We start from the raw sequence: 18,617 nt of genomic DNA on the forward strand, positions 1-18,617 counted from the left end.
AGAAAGGCACTTGAACACTTGAAAGAGTAGTTTTGGTTTTCTTTTATTGATTGATTCAGTTTATCAGTGACACAGTCCCAAAAGAACTGGGAAGGATATATAATATATTTACACACATTTTAGGGGTGGGGGGAGGACTGATATCCTGTCCCTCAACTACACTCAAAGCTTCATTGAATAAATTATTTGTCTCAATTTATTAAGATCAACCTGTTTGGCTCACGTCAATGCATCCGGAACCAACAATGCGGCCCACCCATCTGCATGATGTAGATGTGATGATCCAATCAGCACCCATCCTGAGTCAGTAGACAGTATTTCTGCGATGATGCATCATATGCATGCTGCTCACTCTGGTTTTAGCGGGGATAATATATTGTGACCGAATTACGTAATGGAAGCCTGAATGGACCACCAGGGACGTTGGATGCTGTGTCAGTTGCAGGGTGGTGCCATCTTGTTGGCTTCAGGGGGCACTTTAGGTCTTCTTGAAGACCTGCTTTGAGACCACCCCCGCAGCTCTCAGCTCCTGCAAAGAGACAGAGCACAATGCACAATGTGAGATATATTGATCAAAAAGTTTTGTTATTCTGCAGTAATAACAGTAATAAATGGGATATTTTCATAGTTATGGCATATAGTTGCCTTTACATTTGTATTACATTTGTGTTTTTCTGGACATCGTACTTCCTGCATTGTCTTATTAATGTATTGTAATGGTGGCTTCAATGGCTTTACACTAGCATTACCCAATATAGGAGTGATTTTCAACCACTGTGCCGCGGCACACAAGTGTACCTTGAGAAACCGTCAGGTGTGCCGTGAGGAATTATCCAATATCACTTTTTATAATTAACATTTATTAATCATCATTTGCAAATATTATGTCAATAGTATACATGGACCCAAATATTCCAATTGCACTTGGTTTATTTGCTCAAACGGAAATAATTGAACAGGGATGGAATATTCCTTTAACCAATCCGATTGTGGTATCTTGTACCCGCTCAAACGGAAAGTTGTCAGGGTGCCTTCTTCTTCCTGGTGTTTTTCTTCTTCTGTTGTTTATTGGCAGTTGGCAAGCAGCTTTCGTATGCATTAGCGCCATCTGTGAAACAGAATCTAAACCCTTCTATACGCCATTCACAAGTGCAGTTTTATTAAAAAAGAAAATATATATCTATATAAAACATGTCCTGAGTTTAATTATAAAATATCAGCAAGATTGAATTTGATCTTTTCCTGTTTAAATTGATCCCGGGTGCGTTCTTTCAGCGCATGCTCAGATATGACGGAACACGCAGATCCAGACGTTCTTCACTTTTAAAAATGGAGGCCAGCAATCGGCACTGGACTAAGCAAAGTTTGTTTTGGATTCAAACTAAATTTCAAGACTGGACAGACGAAAAACTGGCAATACGGAGTTATTCCAACAAGTGAAAGAAAAACTTGGGGAAGCCGGTATCACGTGATGTGGATGTTTACGTTTTACTGGGCATGCCCTATTGACTATTCTGGTTGATTTTCACGGCGCATGTAGACAAGAGATTGGAATATTCCTTTCTATGGATACCATTGTTTCCCGAAAGGTCATTGGGAAAGAGAAAAAGTGGTGATGTAAAAACGTGGCTACTGTGGAGTGTCTGTGGTGTAAAGACTGGCAGAGCAATGTAATATTGGTCCGTGTGGCAACACCTACCTTGTTCCTCCCATAGACTTATTGATGCACGTGTGAGGTCGTGGTGACATTTTGGAACATTTTTGGTTAGTGGTGTGCCACAAGATTTTTACAATGTAAAAAACGTGCCATGGCTCAAAAAAGGTTGAAATAAAAAATATAGGACACATAATAGGAGTTAATAAGCGTGAGTGACAGTAAATGTGTTCCCTTACAGACCTTAGTGGTGGGTGGTCTTCGGAAGTTTGAGCTCTGGCGTGGGTTATGGCCCAAACAGTAGCCAATGTTATTCTAAGGATTTTTATGTTATTATTATTGAGTTTTCTGGCGATCAGGTCTGGCCCCTTGTCTCAATCAACACCGACACCTAGTGGCCAACATAGAATATTACATTCACAATTACAATCGACTAGAGCAGGGGTCTCAAACACGCGGCCCGCGGGCCAAATGTGGCCCGCAGGACACTAGTTTGAGGCCCCCGCCTTGATATGAAGGTTTAATGTTAGTGCGGCCCGCACAAGTTTGATATGGATGCTGTATGGTATCATGTACCCAGAAAAAATTATTACATTTGATTAATGTTCATGTTAAAGGTTAAATAACTGTTAATAGTTATCCTCTCTATCTGTGTGGAAGTGGTAAGTTTTTGGCTATTCAAGTTTAAAGGAAATAACTTGAAGGCTACCGTTTAGGTCGCTAGCTCTCTAGTTTGCGAGTTAGCATGTATCTCAAGACCCTGCAGTTGCGCAATATGTTGTAAATAAAAAGAGTATAAATGTGACTATAGTCGTGTTTTGTCATGTCTACAGGGCTCTAATAATGCTTTGTTCATTTTAATCTGAAAAAATAATTTGTCTACCCACCAACTATATGTGGTTTCTTAAGTTTTTATTATTTGCCGTTTTATTATTATTATTATATTTATTTATTACTGATTGATTGATTTTCTTTATTCTTGATTTGTTTATTTATTTTTCATTATTTTGTGCAGAAAAATAAAAATTAAGATATTTGAGAACAGTGGAATGTTTTATCAGAACTTTTATTGTAGAAAATCGGAACCAAAGCACTGAAAAAGTTTGTATATTTTTCTGTTTTTAATAAATACGTTTGTTTTTTTTTGGAAAACCTGATGCGTCCCAGCCTTGCCCAGACCCTAGCTCCAGTGGCCCCCAGGTAAATTGAGTTTGAGACCCCTGACATGGAATATGGATGGATGGCTTTTTGCGCTGTCTTGCAATAGCAGTTCCTACCACCAGAGGTCACAGTTGCTCTAAAATGAAGCGCTACCTGAAAACCTCAGCTGGGCATCACTTGAACAAAATAAGGAGGCTGATTAGATTTTGTTTAAGCATTGATAAGTGTGATCACACGGAAGGAAATCTAATAATGGCAAGCTAGTGGTATTGGCCATCCCATTATAAATTCTTTTCACTTGTTAATGCTTTCATTACAGACCACAGTGGGGTATGTGATGAATCCAAGAGAAGTTATTGATATGTTTGTATTGCAAATGATTGCTACATAATGAAGGCAATTGTGAGTGGGTAGCAAATGTTAATATAGTTCTTGATGACAAAAGACAAAAAACAAAAATAATCTCACATTTTCAATTATTCTTCCATTTGATTCGGACTCTGTTGTGCACATCACACATCTAAAGTTAATCAGAGTGAGTTGCATGAGAAAATATATGTGCTGAGAGGCATTTAGGATTTGGATTAAAGTGTCCAAATGTGTGATTAATATTCATGGCAGGGGGTGATGTGTTCTTACCAGATGAAGCTCATCTCCTTCCACCCAGTGGGTCCAGCCTCTTCCTTCAATCTCTCCTTTCTGCACACACACCAGCTTGTCTCCCTCCCAGGTGATGGTGGTCTGAATTTATTTACAAGCCAGGACGACAGACATTTCAGTACAGTACCGCATATCGAAAAGGATGCTTCACAAATGTAAACATATGTAAGATGCACGGCCTTCCAAAGTTACGATAAAATCAGCTAATAAATGTTGTATGTGACCTTCATTTACTCTCAGGCTTTGAACAGATTACATCTTATCTATAATCAGCAAACACAAAAAAAATGTATTTCTCTCTCAAGGAATAGCAGATAATCTTTGATCCCTTTCAGTATTTGGCGTTCCAGTCTGATTACATAAAATTGGCTTATTTCTAATAAGAAGAATCATTCTTCATACCTGATTATATCTGTTGCACATTAACATTTGCAGCTTGAAAGACTGATTTTTATGCACCATTAGTACAATCTTGCATTGTGTGTGAATACATTTTTACTCTTTTATATTGTATATACAATACACTCTTACAAAAGTAAAATAGCAATTCTAAGTGTAATCAGAAATCCAAAAAAAGGATGATAACTAACATAAAATCAGTTCTATTCAAAATCTTGTAAATTTGTGGGGGGACTAAATATCTGAAATCAAGGTCAAAAATATTTTTATTGGACTTTTTTCATGCTATGATAGACTCATTTCTTTATTTGAGTACTAAAAACTTAAAAATATAATTTAAAATGAACAAAATAATCTGAATAATCTCAATAAAAAATTACTTGTACGTTAGGAATACAAAAATGATGATATAATAACAATAATAAAAACATATTTTTGGTATTTTGGTATTTTCTGGTACTTTATTTAAGCAAGACAATAATCCCTTGTTTATCACAGTCAATTTGTTCCAGACCAGACTGTGATAAGTGAATATCAGCGAAGTAGGATTCATTCATTCATTCATTCATTTTCTAACGCATATCCTCACAAGGGTCGCAGGGGGTGCTGGAGCCTATCCCAGTTGTCTTTGGGCGAGAGGCGGGGTGCCAATTAACCTAAAATGTTTTTGGGAGTCCCCGAAGAAAACCCACGCATGCACGGGGAGAACATGCAAACTCCACACAGAGATGGCCGAGGGAGGAATCGAACTCTGGTCTCCTAGCTGTGTGGGGGCGAAGTAGGATTCCTTATCTATAAATGAATATTTTTGCAGTTTGACCAGTGTAGGATACTACATATCAACTCATGTCATTCAGACATTTTTATGCTTGAAAATATGTAAACTTTGCTTATATGCATATTTTTGACTAATAATCGGACATAGTCAACCACAAAACAGCCTAAAAATTATTAACATATTTTAATAAACCATGACGTGGTGAAGGACGGCTGTTTTTCCATGTACCTTTTATAAAAATTTGTTGTCGACCACCTTATTTACAAACCAGTGGTTTACAAACACGGTCTGCTACTTGGTACCCGTAATGCAAAAGACGGGGTCAAACAGTGAAATTGCTATACATCAGAAATATACTCACCATGCATTTCCTATCATCCACGCCAGACAAATCCTCCTCAAACTCTTTGCCCACATAAAAATCCATGTTGTAGTTTTTGAAGGTACTGAGGGTTTTGATGATGATGTGATCCCCTTCATGGGCGATGTCCTTGTCAGGCTTCAGCAAAGTGGCAATTTTCCTAATGGCAACATTAACATCTGCAGAAAGAACATTATTATGCATTATTATTTGTTTGCATCCTTACTGTGCTAAACTCTGGATATATGGATATACTCATGCAATTCAAGCCAAAGGTCAAACAGCAGACTGACCTAGAGCCTTGAGGTACTCCTCAAAGTTGTCGTTGGAGATCATTTTCCAGTATCCGTTCAGATCCACAGGCATTTTGGCGTCTTCTCCGTGGGTTCCCTTAGTCTCAGTTGTCGAGTAGGTCGGCTGTGGAAGGCCACTTGTGCTCGAGTGCAAATCCTGCTCTCACAATCTCCCATTTGAACCCAACTCAAATCTAATCCGATTACCTGCTGGGTTCAATTTTTTTAATGGAAAAACACAGTTGGCACCTCCCACTTCTCTGCTCACGTTACTTTTCACCATCACGTAACACCCCCAATCCTCACTAGGATACGCTGGGAAACACAGGCACACATAACATACAATGCATCTATGTGTGCTTTATCTGGAAATATGCTTACTATGCCTATGGGGGATTAGGATAAAAGAACTTCCTTTAGCGCTACATATGTAATTCCATGTGAGCTCTCTTATGCTTATAGCGACTTCCTTTCAGTAACTCAGGTGAATACAACACTGCCTGAATGATGAGTTACCGTAGCACAAACAGCACAATAGACCTGACAAGTCTTTAGTCTCATTAAATGACTTATTCCACTTGGATATCTCACATTGTGGGATAGATGTAGCCAAATTCTATAGAAACCCACACTCACACTTTAAAACGACACACACGTCATTATCGGTAGAAAGGAGCTGCTGAGAAATGCATCCTGTAGCTGAGCAACTTTAAGAAGACTGAATGCCTGTCGGACACCCAGCGTGGATGCTAATGAGCAGCTAAGACGATGAAGAATGAAAGGCTTTCGGAATGATAATTGTCATTATGTGTTAGAGAGATTGGAGAAACCTGGAGAAAAGGAAAAGTCAAAATGATTTTACTGTCATATGCAGTTAAAGCGTGATTTTTTTTTTGCATTTGAGCAAAGATCTGCAGAAATGTGAAGGTTCCATAGAACCTTGCATTGTGCATTGGTTCCATATAACAAGGGCATGAACGGAGTGAGTCCCAGGGCTGGACAATAACGATTTTAAAAGCGGTTCTTGTTGGGTGTTGGTAAAACACGGACTGCGTAATTCCGGTGGTAATTTGCAAACCAATCCTTGCAAATCTTGAAATGGACCAATCAGAATCATTTATTTAGACTGCGGTCCGCGTTTTACCCACACCCGTTCTTGTTGGCGATCAACCAATCAGCGATGGTTTGACTAGGAAAACATCTATCATGGCGTCCCTGCCAACATGGTCTAATTCTTCAACAACTTGTGAAGGAAAACAGCAAAAAGTGATGAACCAGTGCCTCCTAAACAAGTATTTTATTAGCGGCAGCAAATCAAATGATGGCACAGGTGAGTGAATCACATTGCTGTGACAATTTGAAGTGGTCACAATGAAACACCACCGATTAGATCCAATACCAAGTGCTGATTTTGCACAAGCTACAAAATCTAGCGCTTCCATTTCTCTGTGGATTTTTCTCACCTTTGCTTCACAAATTATTGTTTGACCATTGAGATTAAAAACACTTTACTAGTACACAAATGTGTCTATTCAATAATGTTTCATTGTGGTGCACACAATGATTGTGATTGTGATTGTGGTTTGCCCAACCAGTCTACATGTGCTTTATGGATCTGGAAAAGGCATTCGACCGTGTCCCTCGTGGCATCCTTTGGGGGGTGCTCCGGGAGTACGGGATTGGTGGCGCATTACTACGTGCTATCCGGTCCTTGTACAAACGGGGCAGGAGTCTGGTTCGCATTGCCAGTAGTAAGTCGAGCCTGTTTCCGGTAAACGTTGGCCTCCGCCAAGGCTGCCCTTTGTCACCGATTCTGTTCACAATTTTCATGGACAGAATTTCTAGGCGCAGCCAAGGCGTTGAGGGAGTCCAGGGCCTTAGAATCTCATCTCTGCTATTTGCAGATGATGTGGTTCTTATGGCTTCTTCGGGCTGCGACCTTCAGCGTTTACTGGGACGGTTTGCATCTGAGTGTGAAGCGGCTGGGATGAGAATCAGTACCTCCAAATCAGAGGCCATGGTTCTCTGTCGGAAAAGGGTGGAGTGCTCCCTCCGTGTTGGGAATGAGGTCCTGCCCCAGGTGGAGGAGTTTAAGTATCTTGGGGTCTTGTTCACGAGTGAGGGAAAGTGGGAGCGTGAGGTCGACAGACGGATCGGTGCAGCCTCGGCAGTAATGCGGTCGCTGTACCGGACCGTCGTGGTGAAAAGAGAGCTGAGCCGGAAGGCAAAGCACTCAATTTACCAGTGGATCTATGTTCCCACCCTCACCTATGGTCATGAGCTTTGGGTCATGACCGAAAGAATGAGATGGCGGATACAGGCGGCTGAAATGAGTTTCCTCCGTAGGGTAGCTGGACTCACCCTAAGAGATAGGGTGAGGAGCTCAGCCATCCGGGAGGGGCTCAGAGTAGAGCCGCTTCTCCTTCACATCGAGAGGAGTCAGTTGAGGTGGCTCGGGCATCTAGTCTGGATGCCTCCCGGACGCCTCCCTGGTGAGGTGTTCCGGGCATGCCCAGCCGGGAAAAGGCCCCGGGGCAGACCTAGGACACGCTGGAGGGATTATGTCTCACAGCTGGCCTGGGAACGCCTTGGTGTCCTCCCGGTGGAGCTGGAGGAGGTGGCCGGGGATCGGGAAGTCTGGGCTTCCCTACTAAGACTGATGCCCCCGCGACCCGGACCCGGATAAGCGGAGGAAAATGGATGGATGGATGGATGTGGTGCACAACTTCTAAAAGGCAAAGTGTCTAGAAGTCTCTTGACAATCCAGATTTCCATGCAACGTCATGATCTATGTAGGAAAACAACCACAAGAAATGATGGGGCAAGTTCGGGCAAGTAGTTCTCACCTTAAGGATTCCCCATGGGCAAGTCATTTTGGTTTTTAATGTAGAGCCCTGAAGTCCCTTTGTCTGTCTTATACTTTTTCAAGAGTAACGTGAAAATCTTGTTTCGTTCCCTGAGACTCATCTTGTGACACACAATTTATTGGACTGAGAGAATACAAAGTGTTTTCAGTCTGCGTCATGAAAGTCTCTTTATAACCTAAAGGGATACTTCAGATTTTTCGTCATTCATTTCTATGACATCAGCAATGTACTGCATCAACGGTGACTAGGTGACCCCTAACTTCGTCCCATGAGCAGAGTTCTGGTCGTGTTTCTGTGATGAGGAACATAGTACGGGTTAGTTGGCGGGGTCACTTAAGTAAAATGTTGGGAGTTCTCAAAGCGATCTTCATCCACACATGTAAACAGTGTTGGACACACACACAACGGACAGGTGACAGCGCACAGCGATACATTTTGAGGCACTTCTGTTTGCAAATGTATTACCGTATTTTCCGCACTATAAGGCGCACCTAAAATCAGATTTTTTTTTTAAAAGCTGACTATGCGCCTTATAATCCGGTGCGCCTTATATATGGATCAATATTGAGCCGCGACAGGTCTCGCAACTTACGGTAAGCGGCCACCGACTCAATTTTTCCCGTAGAAGAAGAAGTGCGCTGTGCATACTGGGAAATATTAAACGACGATTCACTTTCATTTGTGCGTTTGTATAAAGACCCTGAAATGGCTCCTATTAAGAGACACGCTTACAACGCAGAGTTTAAACTCAAGGCGATCAGTCACGCAGTAGAACACGGAAATAGAGCAGCAGCAAGAGAGTTTAACATTAATGAATCGATGGTGCGGAAGTGGAGGAAGCATGAGGATGAGCTGCGCCAAGTAAAGACGGTTAAAGATGTGTCACGAAAATGCTTTACCTCAGAGAAAATAATAAAACAGCTGTTTATTCATTTTGGGAGTGAATGGAGTTGTGGAAAGCTTGTTTGTTCTCTATTAATAAAGTTTGACTGACCTATCTGACTGTTTTGTTGACATTCCCTTTAGCGCGGCACCATCTAATGGTTGCATAATGTAACTACAGCCTGTACTGTAGCGCCTTATAATGCGGTGCGCCTTATGTATGGAAAAAGTTTTAAAATATATCATTCATTGAAGGTGCGCCTTATAACACGGTGCGCCGTATAGTGCGGAAAATACGGTACTCTTTTGAACGCATATTGTTTTGAGAAGTTGGTTGGCCCCACCAACTAACCGGAACTATGTTTCTCATCATCTAAATCTGACCAGAACTTGGGTCACTGGGCATTTTGCAATGACTGTGCACTGTCGCCTGTCCATTGTGTGTGTCCCACACTGTTTACATGTGTTCTCCCCGTGTATGCATGGGTTTTCTCCGGGGACTCCCAAAAACATTTTAGGTTAATTGGTACCCCACCTCTCGACAAAAGACAGCTGGGATAGGCTCCAGCACCCCCCGCGACCCTTGTGAGGATACGCGTTAGAAAATGAATGAATGCTACTTTGCTGATATTCACTTATCACAGTCTGGTCTGGAACAAATTGACTGTGATAAACAAGGGATTATTGTCTTGCTTAAATTAAGTACCAGATGGAAAACTACTAAGCAAAAATATGTTTTTATTATTATTATTATTATATCATCATTTTTGTATTCCTAAGGTTTTGGCAAGTCATTTTTTATTTAGATTATTCAGATTATTTTGTTTATTTTAAATATTTTTAAGTTTTTAGTACTGAAATAAAGAAATGAGTCTAACATAGCATGAAAAAAACATGTTAGTCCAATAAAAATATTTTTGACCTTGATTTCAGATATTTAGTCCCCCCACAAATTTACAAGATTTAAATAGAACTGATATGTTAATTAGCGTGCTTAGAGTAGTTTTTAATCATCCTTTTTTTGAAATCTGACTACACTTAGAATTGCTATTTTACTTTTGTAAGAATGTATTGTATATACAATATAAAAGAGTAAAAATGTATTTACACACAATGTATGATTGTACTAATGGTGCATAAAAATCAGTCTTTCAAGCTGCAAATGATAATGTGCAACAGATATAATCAGGTATGAAGAATGATTCTTCTTATTAGAAATAAGCCATGTGTTTTATTATTGTTATTATATCATCATTTTTGTATTCGTAATGTTTTAGCAAGTGACTTTTTTATTTAGATTATTCTGATTATTTAGTTTATTTTTAATTATATTTTATAATTATATTTTTTATATAAAAATATTTTTTATATTATATATTTTTAGTACTCAAATAAAGAAATGAGTCTAACATAGCATGAAAAAAAAACTGCTACACACTACACAACACAGCAGTCATATTAAATTTGGAATATATACTTTATTATCAAACGTCCCCATGACGAATAATGTCAACATTTAGGGCACAAACTAAAACCACAGAGGGACACCGGATGTTCATGAAGTGAAGTAAAAACACAGGCAGGTGAAGACGCTCGGTAGTCCATCGGTTTTCTTGGCAGCTTTGGAAATTTGTGCAAATCACACTGCAGTAGAGTTTAAAATAAATCCCTCGACGAGAAGCACTGATCCGTGACTGAATTCATACTTCAAGGGCGTCCATGTTGAGCTGAGTGTTGTTGTTCATGCGGACTCTTCTCCTGGCTGCTGGGATTCTTGGACCCCAGCACTGTGATTGTGGCTCAAATGCTAGCTTCTGAGCTTGAAGAGCTGGTGCATCATCGGTGAGTGGAACCCGTCCCCGTGTCTCCAAGGACAAGAATTGATCCGTGTCAGTCGTCCAGACTCTCCACTGGTTGATGCGCCTGCTTGACGAGCGGCCTCAGAGCCATGCCCTCATTCCTTCTTTCACTGTCCTGAGTGTAGAGGTTGTGTTGCTGAATGTATTCTATCACAGAGTCTGGGATCAGGTATTTGACGCTTGTTCCCCGTCTGAGAGCCCGTCGAACCTCTGTGGCGCTGGTCTCGTTCCTGACCCATTCTTTCACCTGGAAGATGTTTTGTCTGTGGCGCCAAAGTGTGTCCGATTCGTGCACCACCTGCTCGGGTTGCAGCCCTCCTCGGCTGACGCATACCAGACCGAAGTGCCCGACCACTTCCTCCATGTGGTCGTCTCGCCACAGGCCTGGGATGTTGAAGGTGTCCAGAAAATCTGCTCCACACAGCAGCTTCAGCTGAGGAGGCAAACCTGGTGTACAAAGTGCAACATGCATAGCGAAGCCCATTCAGGAGAGTACATAATCATTTGAGACAGTGTTTTTCAACCTTTTTTGAGCCACGGCACGTTTTTTACATTGTAAAAATCTTGTGGCACACCACTAACCAAAAATGTTCCAAAATGTCACCACGACCTCACACGTGCATCAATAAGTCTATGGGAGGAACAAGGTAGGTGTTGCCACACGGACCAATATTACATTGCTCTGCCAGTCTTTACACCACAGACACTCCACAGTAGCCACGTTTTTACATCACCACTTTTTCTCTTTCCCAATGACCTTTCGGGAAACAATGGTATCCATGGAAAGGAATATTCCAATCTCTTGTCTACATGCGCCGTGAAAATCAACCAGAATAGTCAATAGGGCATGCCCAGTAAAACGTAAACATCAACATCACGTGATACCGGCTTCCCCAAGTTTTTCTTTCACTTGTTGGAATAACTCCGTATTGCCAGTTTTTCGTCTGTCCAGTCTTGAAATTTAGTTTGAATCCAAAACAAACTTTGCTTAGTCCAGTGCCGATTGCTGGCCTCCATTTTTAAAAGTGAAGAACGTCTGGATCTGCGTGTTACGTCATATCTGAGCATGCGCTGAAAGAACGCACCCGGGATCAATTTAAACAGGAAAAGATCAAATTCAATCTTGCTAATATTTTATAATTAAACTCAGGACATGTTTTATATAGATACATATTTTGTTTTTTAATAAAACTGCACTTGTGAATGGCGTATAGAAGGGTTTAGATTCTGTTTCACAGATGGCGCTAATGCATACGAAAGCTGCTTGCCAACTGCCAATAAACAACAGAAGAAGAAAAACACCAGGAAGAAGAAGGCACCCTGACAACTTTCCGTTTGAACGGGTACAAGATACCTCAATCGGATTGGTTAAAGGAATATTCCATCCCTGTTCAATTCAATAAACCAAAGTGAATTGGAATATTTGGGTCCATGTATACTATTGACATAATGGCTATTGACATAATATTTACAAATGATGATTAATAAATGTTAATTATAAAAAGTGATATTGGATAATTCCTCACGGCACATCTGACGGTTTCTCGAGGTACACTAGTGTGCGGCGGCACAGTGGTTGAAAATCACTGACTTGAGCAATGTAATATTAGTGAACAATGTCCCATTCAGAGCTTCATTCAGGTTTCATTAAAGGGCAGCCCTTTTTTCTAATCTGAAATGTACAAAAAATGTTAGCAAAACACAGCTCAGGCCTAAAAAATAGTCAATATGGCAGCACAAAGCAAAGGGAATGAAAGTATTGGATTCTTACTCCATGCATCTAACGCCAGATGGAGCAAACACGGTGGCACCTTAAGATTTTAAAACAGGGGTCCTCGGTAAGGAAAGGGGAGGAAATACTTTATGTGTTCATGTTTCCACATAAGGATTGTGAATGACGGGCAAAATTCCAAGAAAGGGTGCTGTTCCCCTTTAAAAAGGAGCCTATTTAAACAATCCCTAATACATGCTGGAGACTTTTACTCTGCACGTGTTACAGCACATTACACGGACACAAATCCTTCATGCTGACTCCGTAAGCCTGTAAAATACATGTTGGAGCAGAAAATGCAGAAGAAGAAGAAGAAGAAAGGGTTTTACTCAGCGCTGTGTGCTTTTGTACTTTCAAACCATTGGCGCACCGCCAAGGCACCATTCATGTAGACATTTCAGCACTACGAAAATTCCCCTTTGAAACATTTTGTGTATTATTCTGGTCACGTAAAATGTATTTTACCAACGCTATATACTTCAGATAACAGTAAACAAAAATAAGATTTAGTGAGTAGCAGGTTCTTACTTTGAGGATGGCTGCTGCTTCCATTGAAGTCTTCATGTGTGCTCTCTTCATATTCCTTTAGAATACGACCATAATGATACCTGTCCAACATGCAAAGTATGAGAGAGCGGTTACATAAATTCATGTAAGCATAACAATAAAAATATCCTTCAGTGATTCTACACAACTTTTTGACAACTTAAATTGAATCAGCATGCGTGACAAAGGCCCAAAAATTGTGAAACAAGCCCCCCCTGTTAAGCTTCTTAAAATGTTTTTTCTATTCCAGTGCAGTGAGATGACGCAGGAGGTTGCGTGCGCTCAGCAAACAACGGACCACTTTATGACACGATCAGCACCCACGTTGCGCAAACAGGGCTCAGAAACAACCATGTGAGGAGGAGGAGGGACAACACTCTTAAGGAGATTTGTGTGAAGCCGTGAAGACGTGTGAATTGGGAAAATGAATAAAGAGGGGGAGGTTGAACCATGCAAGTTGAGTGTGCCCAAATTAGCACCAAGAAGAGACTTTATTTTTTACTCCAAAGTTTAAACAGTGGAATTTATAATTCCTTCCAGAAGGTCCAACTCTAACCAAAATGCATGGTAGCTGAATCGATTTTTTCCATTGGAAATAATGTAAATCTAATTAATTCCAGAGAGCCAAAAATATCAAGCAAAATGTGTTAGTGGTTGTAGCTTGAACTTTCTAAATCATCAACGTCAACTATGTTTTTATTCTTATATTGCCATTTCGTGGTTAGCGCGCAGACCTCACAGCTAGGAGACCAGGGTTCAATTCCACCGTCTGCCATCTCTGTGTGGAGTTTGCATGATCTCCCCGTGCATGCGTGGGTTTTCTCCGCATGCACGGTTTCTCCAGTTTCCTCCCACATTCCAAAAACATGCTAGGTTCATTGGCCACTCCAAATTGTCCATAGGTATGAATGTGAGTGTGAATGGTTGTTTGTCTATATGTGCCCTGTGATTGGCTGGCCACCAGTCCAGGGTGTACCCCGCCTCTCGCCTGAAGACAGCTGGGATAGGCTCCAGCACCCCCCGCGACACTTGTGACGAAAAAGCGGTAGAAAATGAATGAATGAATGAATTGCCATTTCGTACCTCATGGTGACCACCGTTTCAGTCCAGTCAGGTTGCTGGCTCTCCCATTCGTCGACCGTGACCCAGTTTGAGCTCTGCAGTGCAAGCTTTGCCATAGCGATCCTGTGCTTTGCCAGCACCAGGCCTTGCTTCCCATAGCTGTCACTGACAGGAGACACAATGCCACCCACCACCTGGTACTGGCCTGGGGGGAGAGAATATTCATTCAGTTTTTATAGGTCAGGAGAGTTGATGCAGAAGTGGAATATATTAACAATACAAATCTTTAACATTGATCATGGCCATTGTAGATTGAAAGTTTTGACATTTAGGTCAGATTTGTTCAAGGACAGATGGGGAGATGCTCCAAGTGTCATGTTTAGGGATGTCCGATATGCCGATATTGTCCAATTGTCAATTCCCGATACAGATATCAGCAGACATTGATACCGATATGTGTAACATGACATATATACTGTGGTGGAATCGGTAAAATCATATACCGATATCGACCGATATCACATTTTCAAGCTGACATCAGGATGATAATTATCGTTATCACATACTACAGTATTAATTGTCCCTGTACCCTAGAAAGCGCCCATGAATGATACGGGAAAAGGCCGAAATGATACTTTGTCAAAGCCCAGGGCAGTGATACTGATAAAATATAGAGTTTAACCATGTCCAGTATCGGCCCCCGTAGCTGTCCACTCAGAGCGCGCTGCTCTGGTATCGTGCCCGTGAAACAACCAATCAGAGAGCAGTGCACGAGCGTGAACACACACTATAAATATTCCTAGTGCTTCTCCAGTCACCAAAAAACCCAAACTTGATTAATGGAACTTTAATTGTCAGACATTGATAAGATAAGACTGTTGATAAAATATTATTGTTGAAATATTTTTGCAATTGTTGTGTTTACACTGTTTAGATATAATACATGTAATAAACTGAACATTTTCTGGAAACAAAATGGTCTTTTGATTAAATGGTACGTGATAATAAGCTCATGATTAAATAGTATGTGATAATAAGATCATCACATGGTTTGTCTGGTATCAGGACCGAAGCTGGCATGCGGGGGCATGATACTGGGCCTGATACCAATTAAAGTTCCATTAATCAAGTTTGGGCAGCAAAACAAACGCTGTGTGTTCACGCTCGTGCGCTGTTCTCTGATTGGTTGTTTCACGGGCACGATACCAGAGCAGCGTGCTCTGCGTGGACAGCTACGGGGGCTGATACTGGACATGGTTAAACTCTATATTTTATCAGTATCATTGCCCTGGGCTTTGACACAGTATCATTTCGGCCTTTTCCCGTATCATTCATGGGCAGTTTCTAGGGTACAGGGACAATTAATGATGGACAGATGGACTACACTTGGGAGATGCTTGCTATACACATGGTGCAACTTTTGGACATTTGTCATCGTCGCTTTTCTCCTGTGTGCTTAATGAAATCTCTTGAGGATAAAGTTTGCTTCAGTGTCTCCCACAAGGTATGCCCATTTCCGCCCTGCTCTCCAGCTTAGCTACCCTTAGTTTAAATTGTGTGAGCTTCCGAGTTACTGTTCTTTACACTCCATTGTCCTTTGTTTTTGCCTCTACGGACTCAATTAAAGACTTTAATTTGGACACCTGGCTCTAGCACTTGTCTGCATCGAACACCATGAGTGCAAAATGAAGACACGGTTCCTTTCAGAGCATTAAAAATACTTCAACAAAACGTAATAATGTAGGAGCATATTTAAGTGATCCATTTTTTTTTTACTATACAATGAAATCAATACATTGAATGTGTCTCTGTTGTTGTTTCCCTACATTTCTCCATTATTCTTCCATTTTTCAATCTTACTTTTTGTACATTGTCTCAGCCAAACATTGATTTTAACAAACAAAACATTCATTTAATTCATTAAACAGGAAGAGTTGTGCTACAATTAATGGGGCCTGACTCTGGTAAAACCTGGTTTGCAACATATTCTTGTTCTGCGGCACAAAAAAGAAAAAACACCCGCATCACATCCCCACAGAGGTCTGTCCATACAGATAATCCCAGGCATTTGTGACTAAGTCTTGTCTAGGTATTAATACTGTCAATTAATACTTGCAAATATGCCTGTTGGCTGCTCTCAACTCCCACCTGGAAGTCATTCTCCCCTGGTGTAGTCGCCCCTTTATGATGTCATCACCGGTTGACTCTGCAGTTCTTTGCTAACTAACAGATACACCACAAAGTCTCTGCTATTTTTATTGAGTATGGCTGCAAAATAACCCACCATACGGCTAAAGAAAGTCACAAGTGAGAAAGAAGAAAGAAGTTGTAGGTAACCTCCATATGGTGCTCTCTTGTTTTGGCTTTTGTGCACTTGGGCTTTGGACGGAATGGGAATGGATTAATAAACCAAAATTGAGGTATTATTGTATATTATTTCAAGAAAGCATATTTGAAAAAATAAGATTGTTTTTTAATTATTACTTGAAAACGGCACCTCTGAAATGTTTTTTAAACAATGTTTTGTGACCCATTTAACCTACAAAGTCAAATAGTTACACACACACACAGGTTGCACACTTGACTTTCTAATCTAATGACATCTGACCTGTGCTGTGAAGGTAGTCTCTGGCCAGCTCAAACAGCCTCATGTGCTGGTTGGTGATGGGATTGAAGGAGCCACAGGCTAACAAGACTAGCGGCACACGCTGGATCGGCATTTTGGTAAATGCCCCCTTCAAGATCACACAACAACCTTGACAGGAACAGAAATAAAAAAAATATTATGAGCACTGCATACAAAAGGCGTAAGTGATAGAAGAAGGGTACCTCCTATTAAGTGTATATGTACCTTGCATAAGGCATTCACCTTTGTGAAAGCGTATCTACTCGTATCCAAGTCAAACAACAATACCTTTATGTCTATGATGTCATGTTGAGCACATGGTCATGTATACAGGTTCCCAATGCAGCCATACCATATGCAATATTACTTTTGGCCACTTTAATATATGACATTAATGACATAATTTAGTCAAGTCCATCCAATTATTGAATAAATGATACAGTCATTGCAATCTGGAGGTGGGTCATTTTGTGAAGAGTCGAGATTGGATTGTATCTTTTGAAAATTAAACTGGAGTGGAATAGTTGTGGTACAACAAGTGCACTCAAATAATGTGACTAATTTCGTGATGAAGTAGGTTAGGTTTGGTACAAAGTGAATTTTGTGTGTGTGTGTGTGAATCATGTGACCTCATTTATCACGTCCCCATTTCACTCTCCAGTTCTCATTATCTTCATGACGTGTGTACAAATCTGTTTTTAGTTATTGTTTAAAAAGAAAACACACTTTCATTGCAATATGAGAGTGATATCTGAAATAGTTTAAATGATCAAAAGTTAAATGAAACTCTCCGCGCAGACAATTTTACACCGCAGCTTTGCAAAAATACGTCATTAACTACCAACAGTCGTTTTCGTGTAGGTTTAATCTAATGGAATGGGAAAACGTACCTTGGATGTAGTTTTTCCGTTTCAAAATTGCTTTTGTGCTGGGCATCATATTTGAGGACATTTACTACGAGAGGAACAACTACAACAAATGCCTACCAGGAGGCATCCATCTTGGTTTTCTCGGATGTGACGTCATCCACGAATCGAATTCTGATTTTATTAATTTTTAAGTATCTGATTTTTCCACATCTGAACTGAAAAAGAACACTTTTTTAAAGCTACATGTAAAATATTGAAAGACATTTTCATCCGTTTTTCCAAGTTTGAGCATGTGTGTCACACGGTTTTAGCTCCGTCTACATAACAAGTGGCTGTTGACTGGTTCCTTCACCTATACGAGGTTCAAGTGCGGCTCCTCGTGGACAAAAAGTTTAAAAGAGCTGTCCGTGGTACTGAACCACAATCAATGCTGTTCATTGCTTATTAACAGCAATGCACATTATTAACAGCAGGCATTTGTGCAATAATTATTCATCATTGATTATAAAATAATAGATGTTGAAAGTAATTATATTTAATTATTCTATCTCATTTTATTATTGTACCAAAAATAACCTTTCAGGCATTATGCTGTAATTGTCCAAAAAAAAGTACCTGGCAATTTAGTGATAAGTTAAAAGTTTAAATGAAGAAGAGGGCAACCAGTCATGCACGCATGAGCGAAATTAGAACTTTAAAAGCATGCCAATTAAAGTAAAAATACCTGCTACTATGACAGTGAAATCCACTTGTTATCCCCTTTGGAGCGATTGATGGTTAGGGGTGAGAAAGGTAAAGGATTTTTTTGCTCATTATATAAATTCATTTT

At 40.4% G+C, this 18,617-nt stretch overlaps 2 protein-coding genes across 3 annotated transcripts; both read right to left on the minus strand.

The window, feature by feature from the left end:
• Window positions 1-27: 27 nt before the first annotated feature.
• Window positions 28-5,943, minus strand: rbp1.1 (retinol binding protein 1, cellular, tandem duplicate 1). Its single transcript, XM_058068208.1, has 4 exons — window positions 5,307-5,943; window positions 5,014-5,192; window positions 3,455-3,556; window positions 28-529 (listed from the first exon to the last, which is right to left on the minus strand). The coding sequence occupies exons 1-4, from the start codon at window positions 5,377-5,379 to the stop codon at window positions 479-481; spliced, it is 405 nt and encodes a 134-aa protein (XP_057924191.1). The 5' UTR covers window positions 5,380-5,943; the 3' UTR covers window positions 28-478.
• Window positions 5,944-10,513: 4,570 nt separating this feature from the next.
• nmnat3 (nicotinamide nucleotide adenylyltransferase 3) lies at window positions 10,514-17,941 on the minus strand. 2 transcript variants are annotated; one of them, XM_058068205.1, is made up of 5 exons: window positions 17,810-17,941; window positions 16,902-17,048; window positions 14,315-14,498; window positions 13,214-13,293; window positions 10,514-11,361 (listed from the first exon to the last, which is right to left on the minus strand). In XM_058068205.1, the coding sequence occupies exons 1-5, from the start codon at window positions 17,868-17,870 to the stop codon at window positions 10,946-10,948; spliced, it is 888 nt and encodes a 295-aa protein (XP_057924188.1). In that variant the 5' UTR covers window positions 17,871-17,941; the 3' UTR covers window positions 10,514-10,945. The 2 variants fall into 2 exon arrangements, with proteins under 2 accessions (XP_057924188.1, XP_057924189.1); XM_058068206.1 differs by lacking the exon at window positions 10,514-11,361 and adding an exon at window positions 11,368-12,955.
• Between the last annotated feature and the right edge of the window lie 676 nt (window positions 17,942-18,617).

Source organism: Doryrhamphus excisus, chromosome 3, assembly GCF_030265055.1.
Source record: "Doryrhamphus excisus isolate RoL2022-K1 chromosome 3, RoL_Dexc_1.0, whole genome shotgun sequence".
NCBI lineage: Eukaryota > Metazoa > Chordata > Actinopteri > Syngnathiformes > Syngnathidae > Doryrhamphus > Doryrhamphus excisus.

Bases quoted from the DNA above. Each gene is read 5' to 3' on its own strand.
- rbp1.1 (XM_058068208.1), bottom strand. From the start codon at position 5,379: ATGCCTGTGGATCTGAACGGATACTGGAAAATGATCTCCAACGACAAC. The intron at 5,193-5,306 runs GTCAGTCTGCTG...TTCTTTCTGCAG, and splicing joins GGAGTACCTCAAGGCTCTAG to ATGTTAATGTTGCCATTAGG. The intron at 3,557-5,013 runs GTGAGTATATTT...AAATAAATTCAG, and splicing joins TGGATGATAGGAAATGCATG to ACCACCATCACCTGGGAGGG.
- nmnat3 (XM_058068205.1), bottom strand. From the start codon at position 17,870: ATGTCCTCAAATATGATGCCCAGCACAAAAGCAATTTTGAAACGGAAA. The intron at 14,499-16,901 runs GTCAGATGTCAT...CTCTCCCCCCAG, and splicing joins AGACTACCTTCACAGCACAG to GCCAGTACCAGGTGGTGGGT. The intron at 11,362-13,213 runs GTAAGAACCTGC...TTTGTACACCAG, and splicing joins AAGCAGCAGCCATCCTCAAA to GTTTGCCTCCTCAGCTGAAG.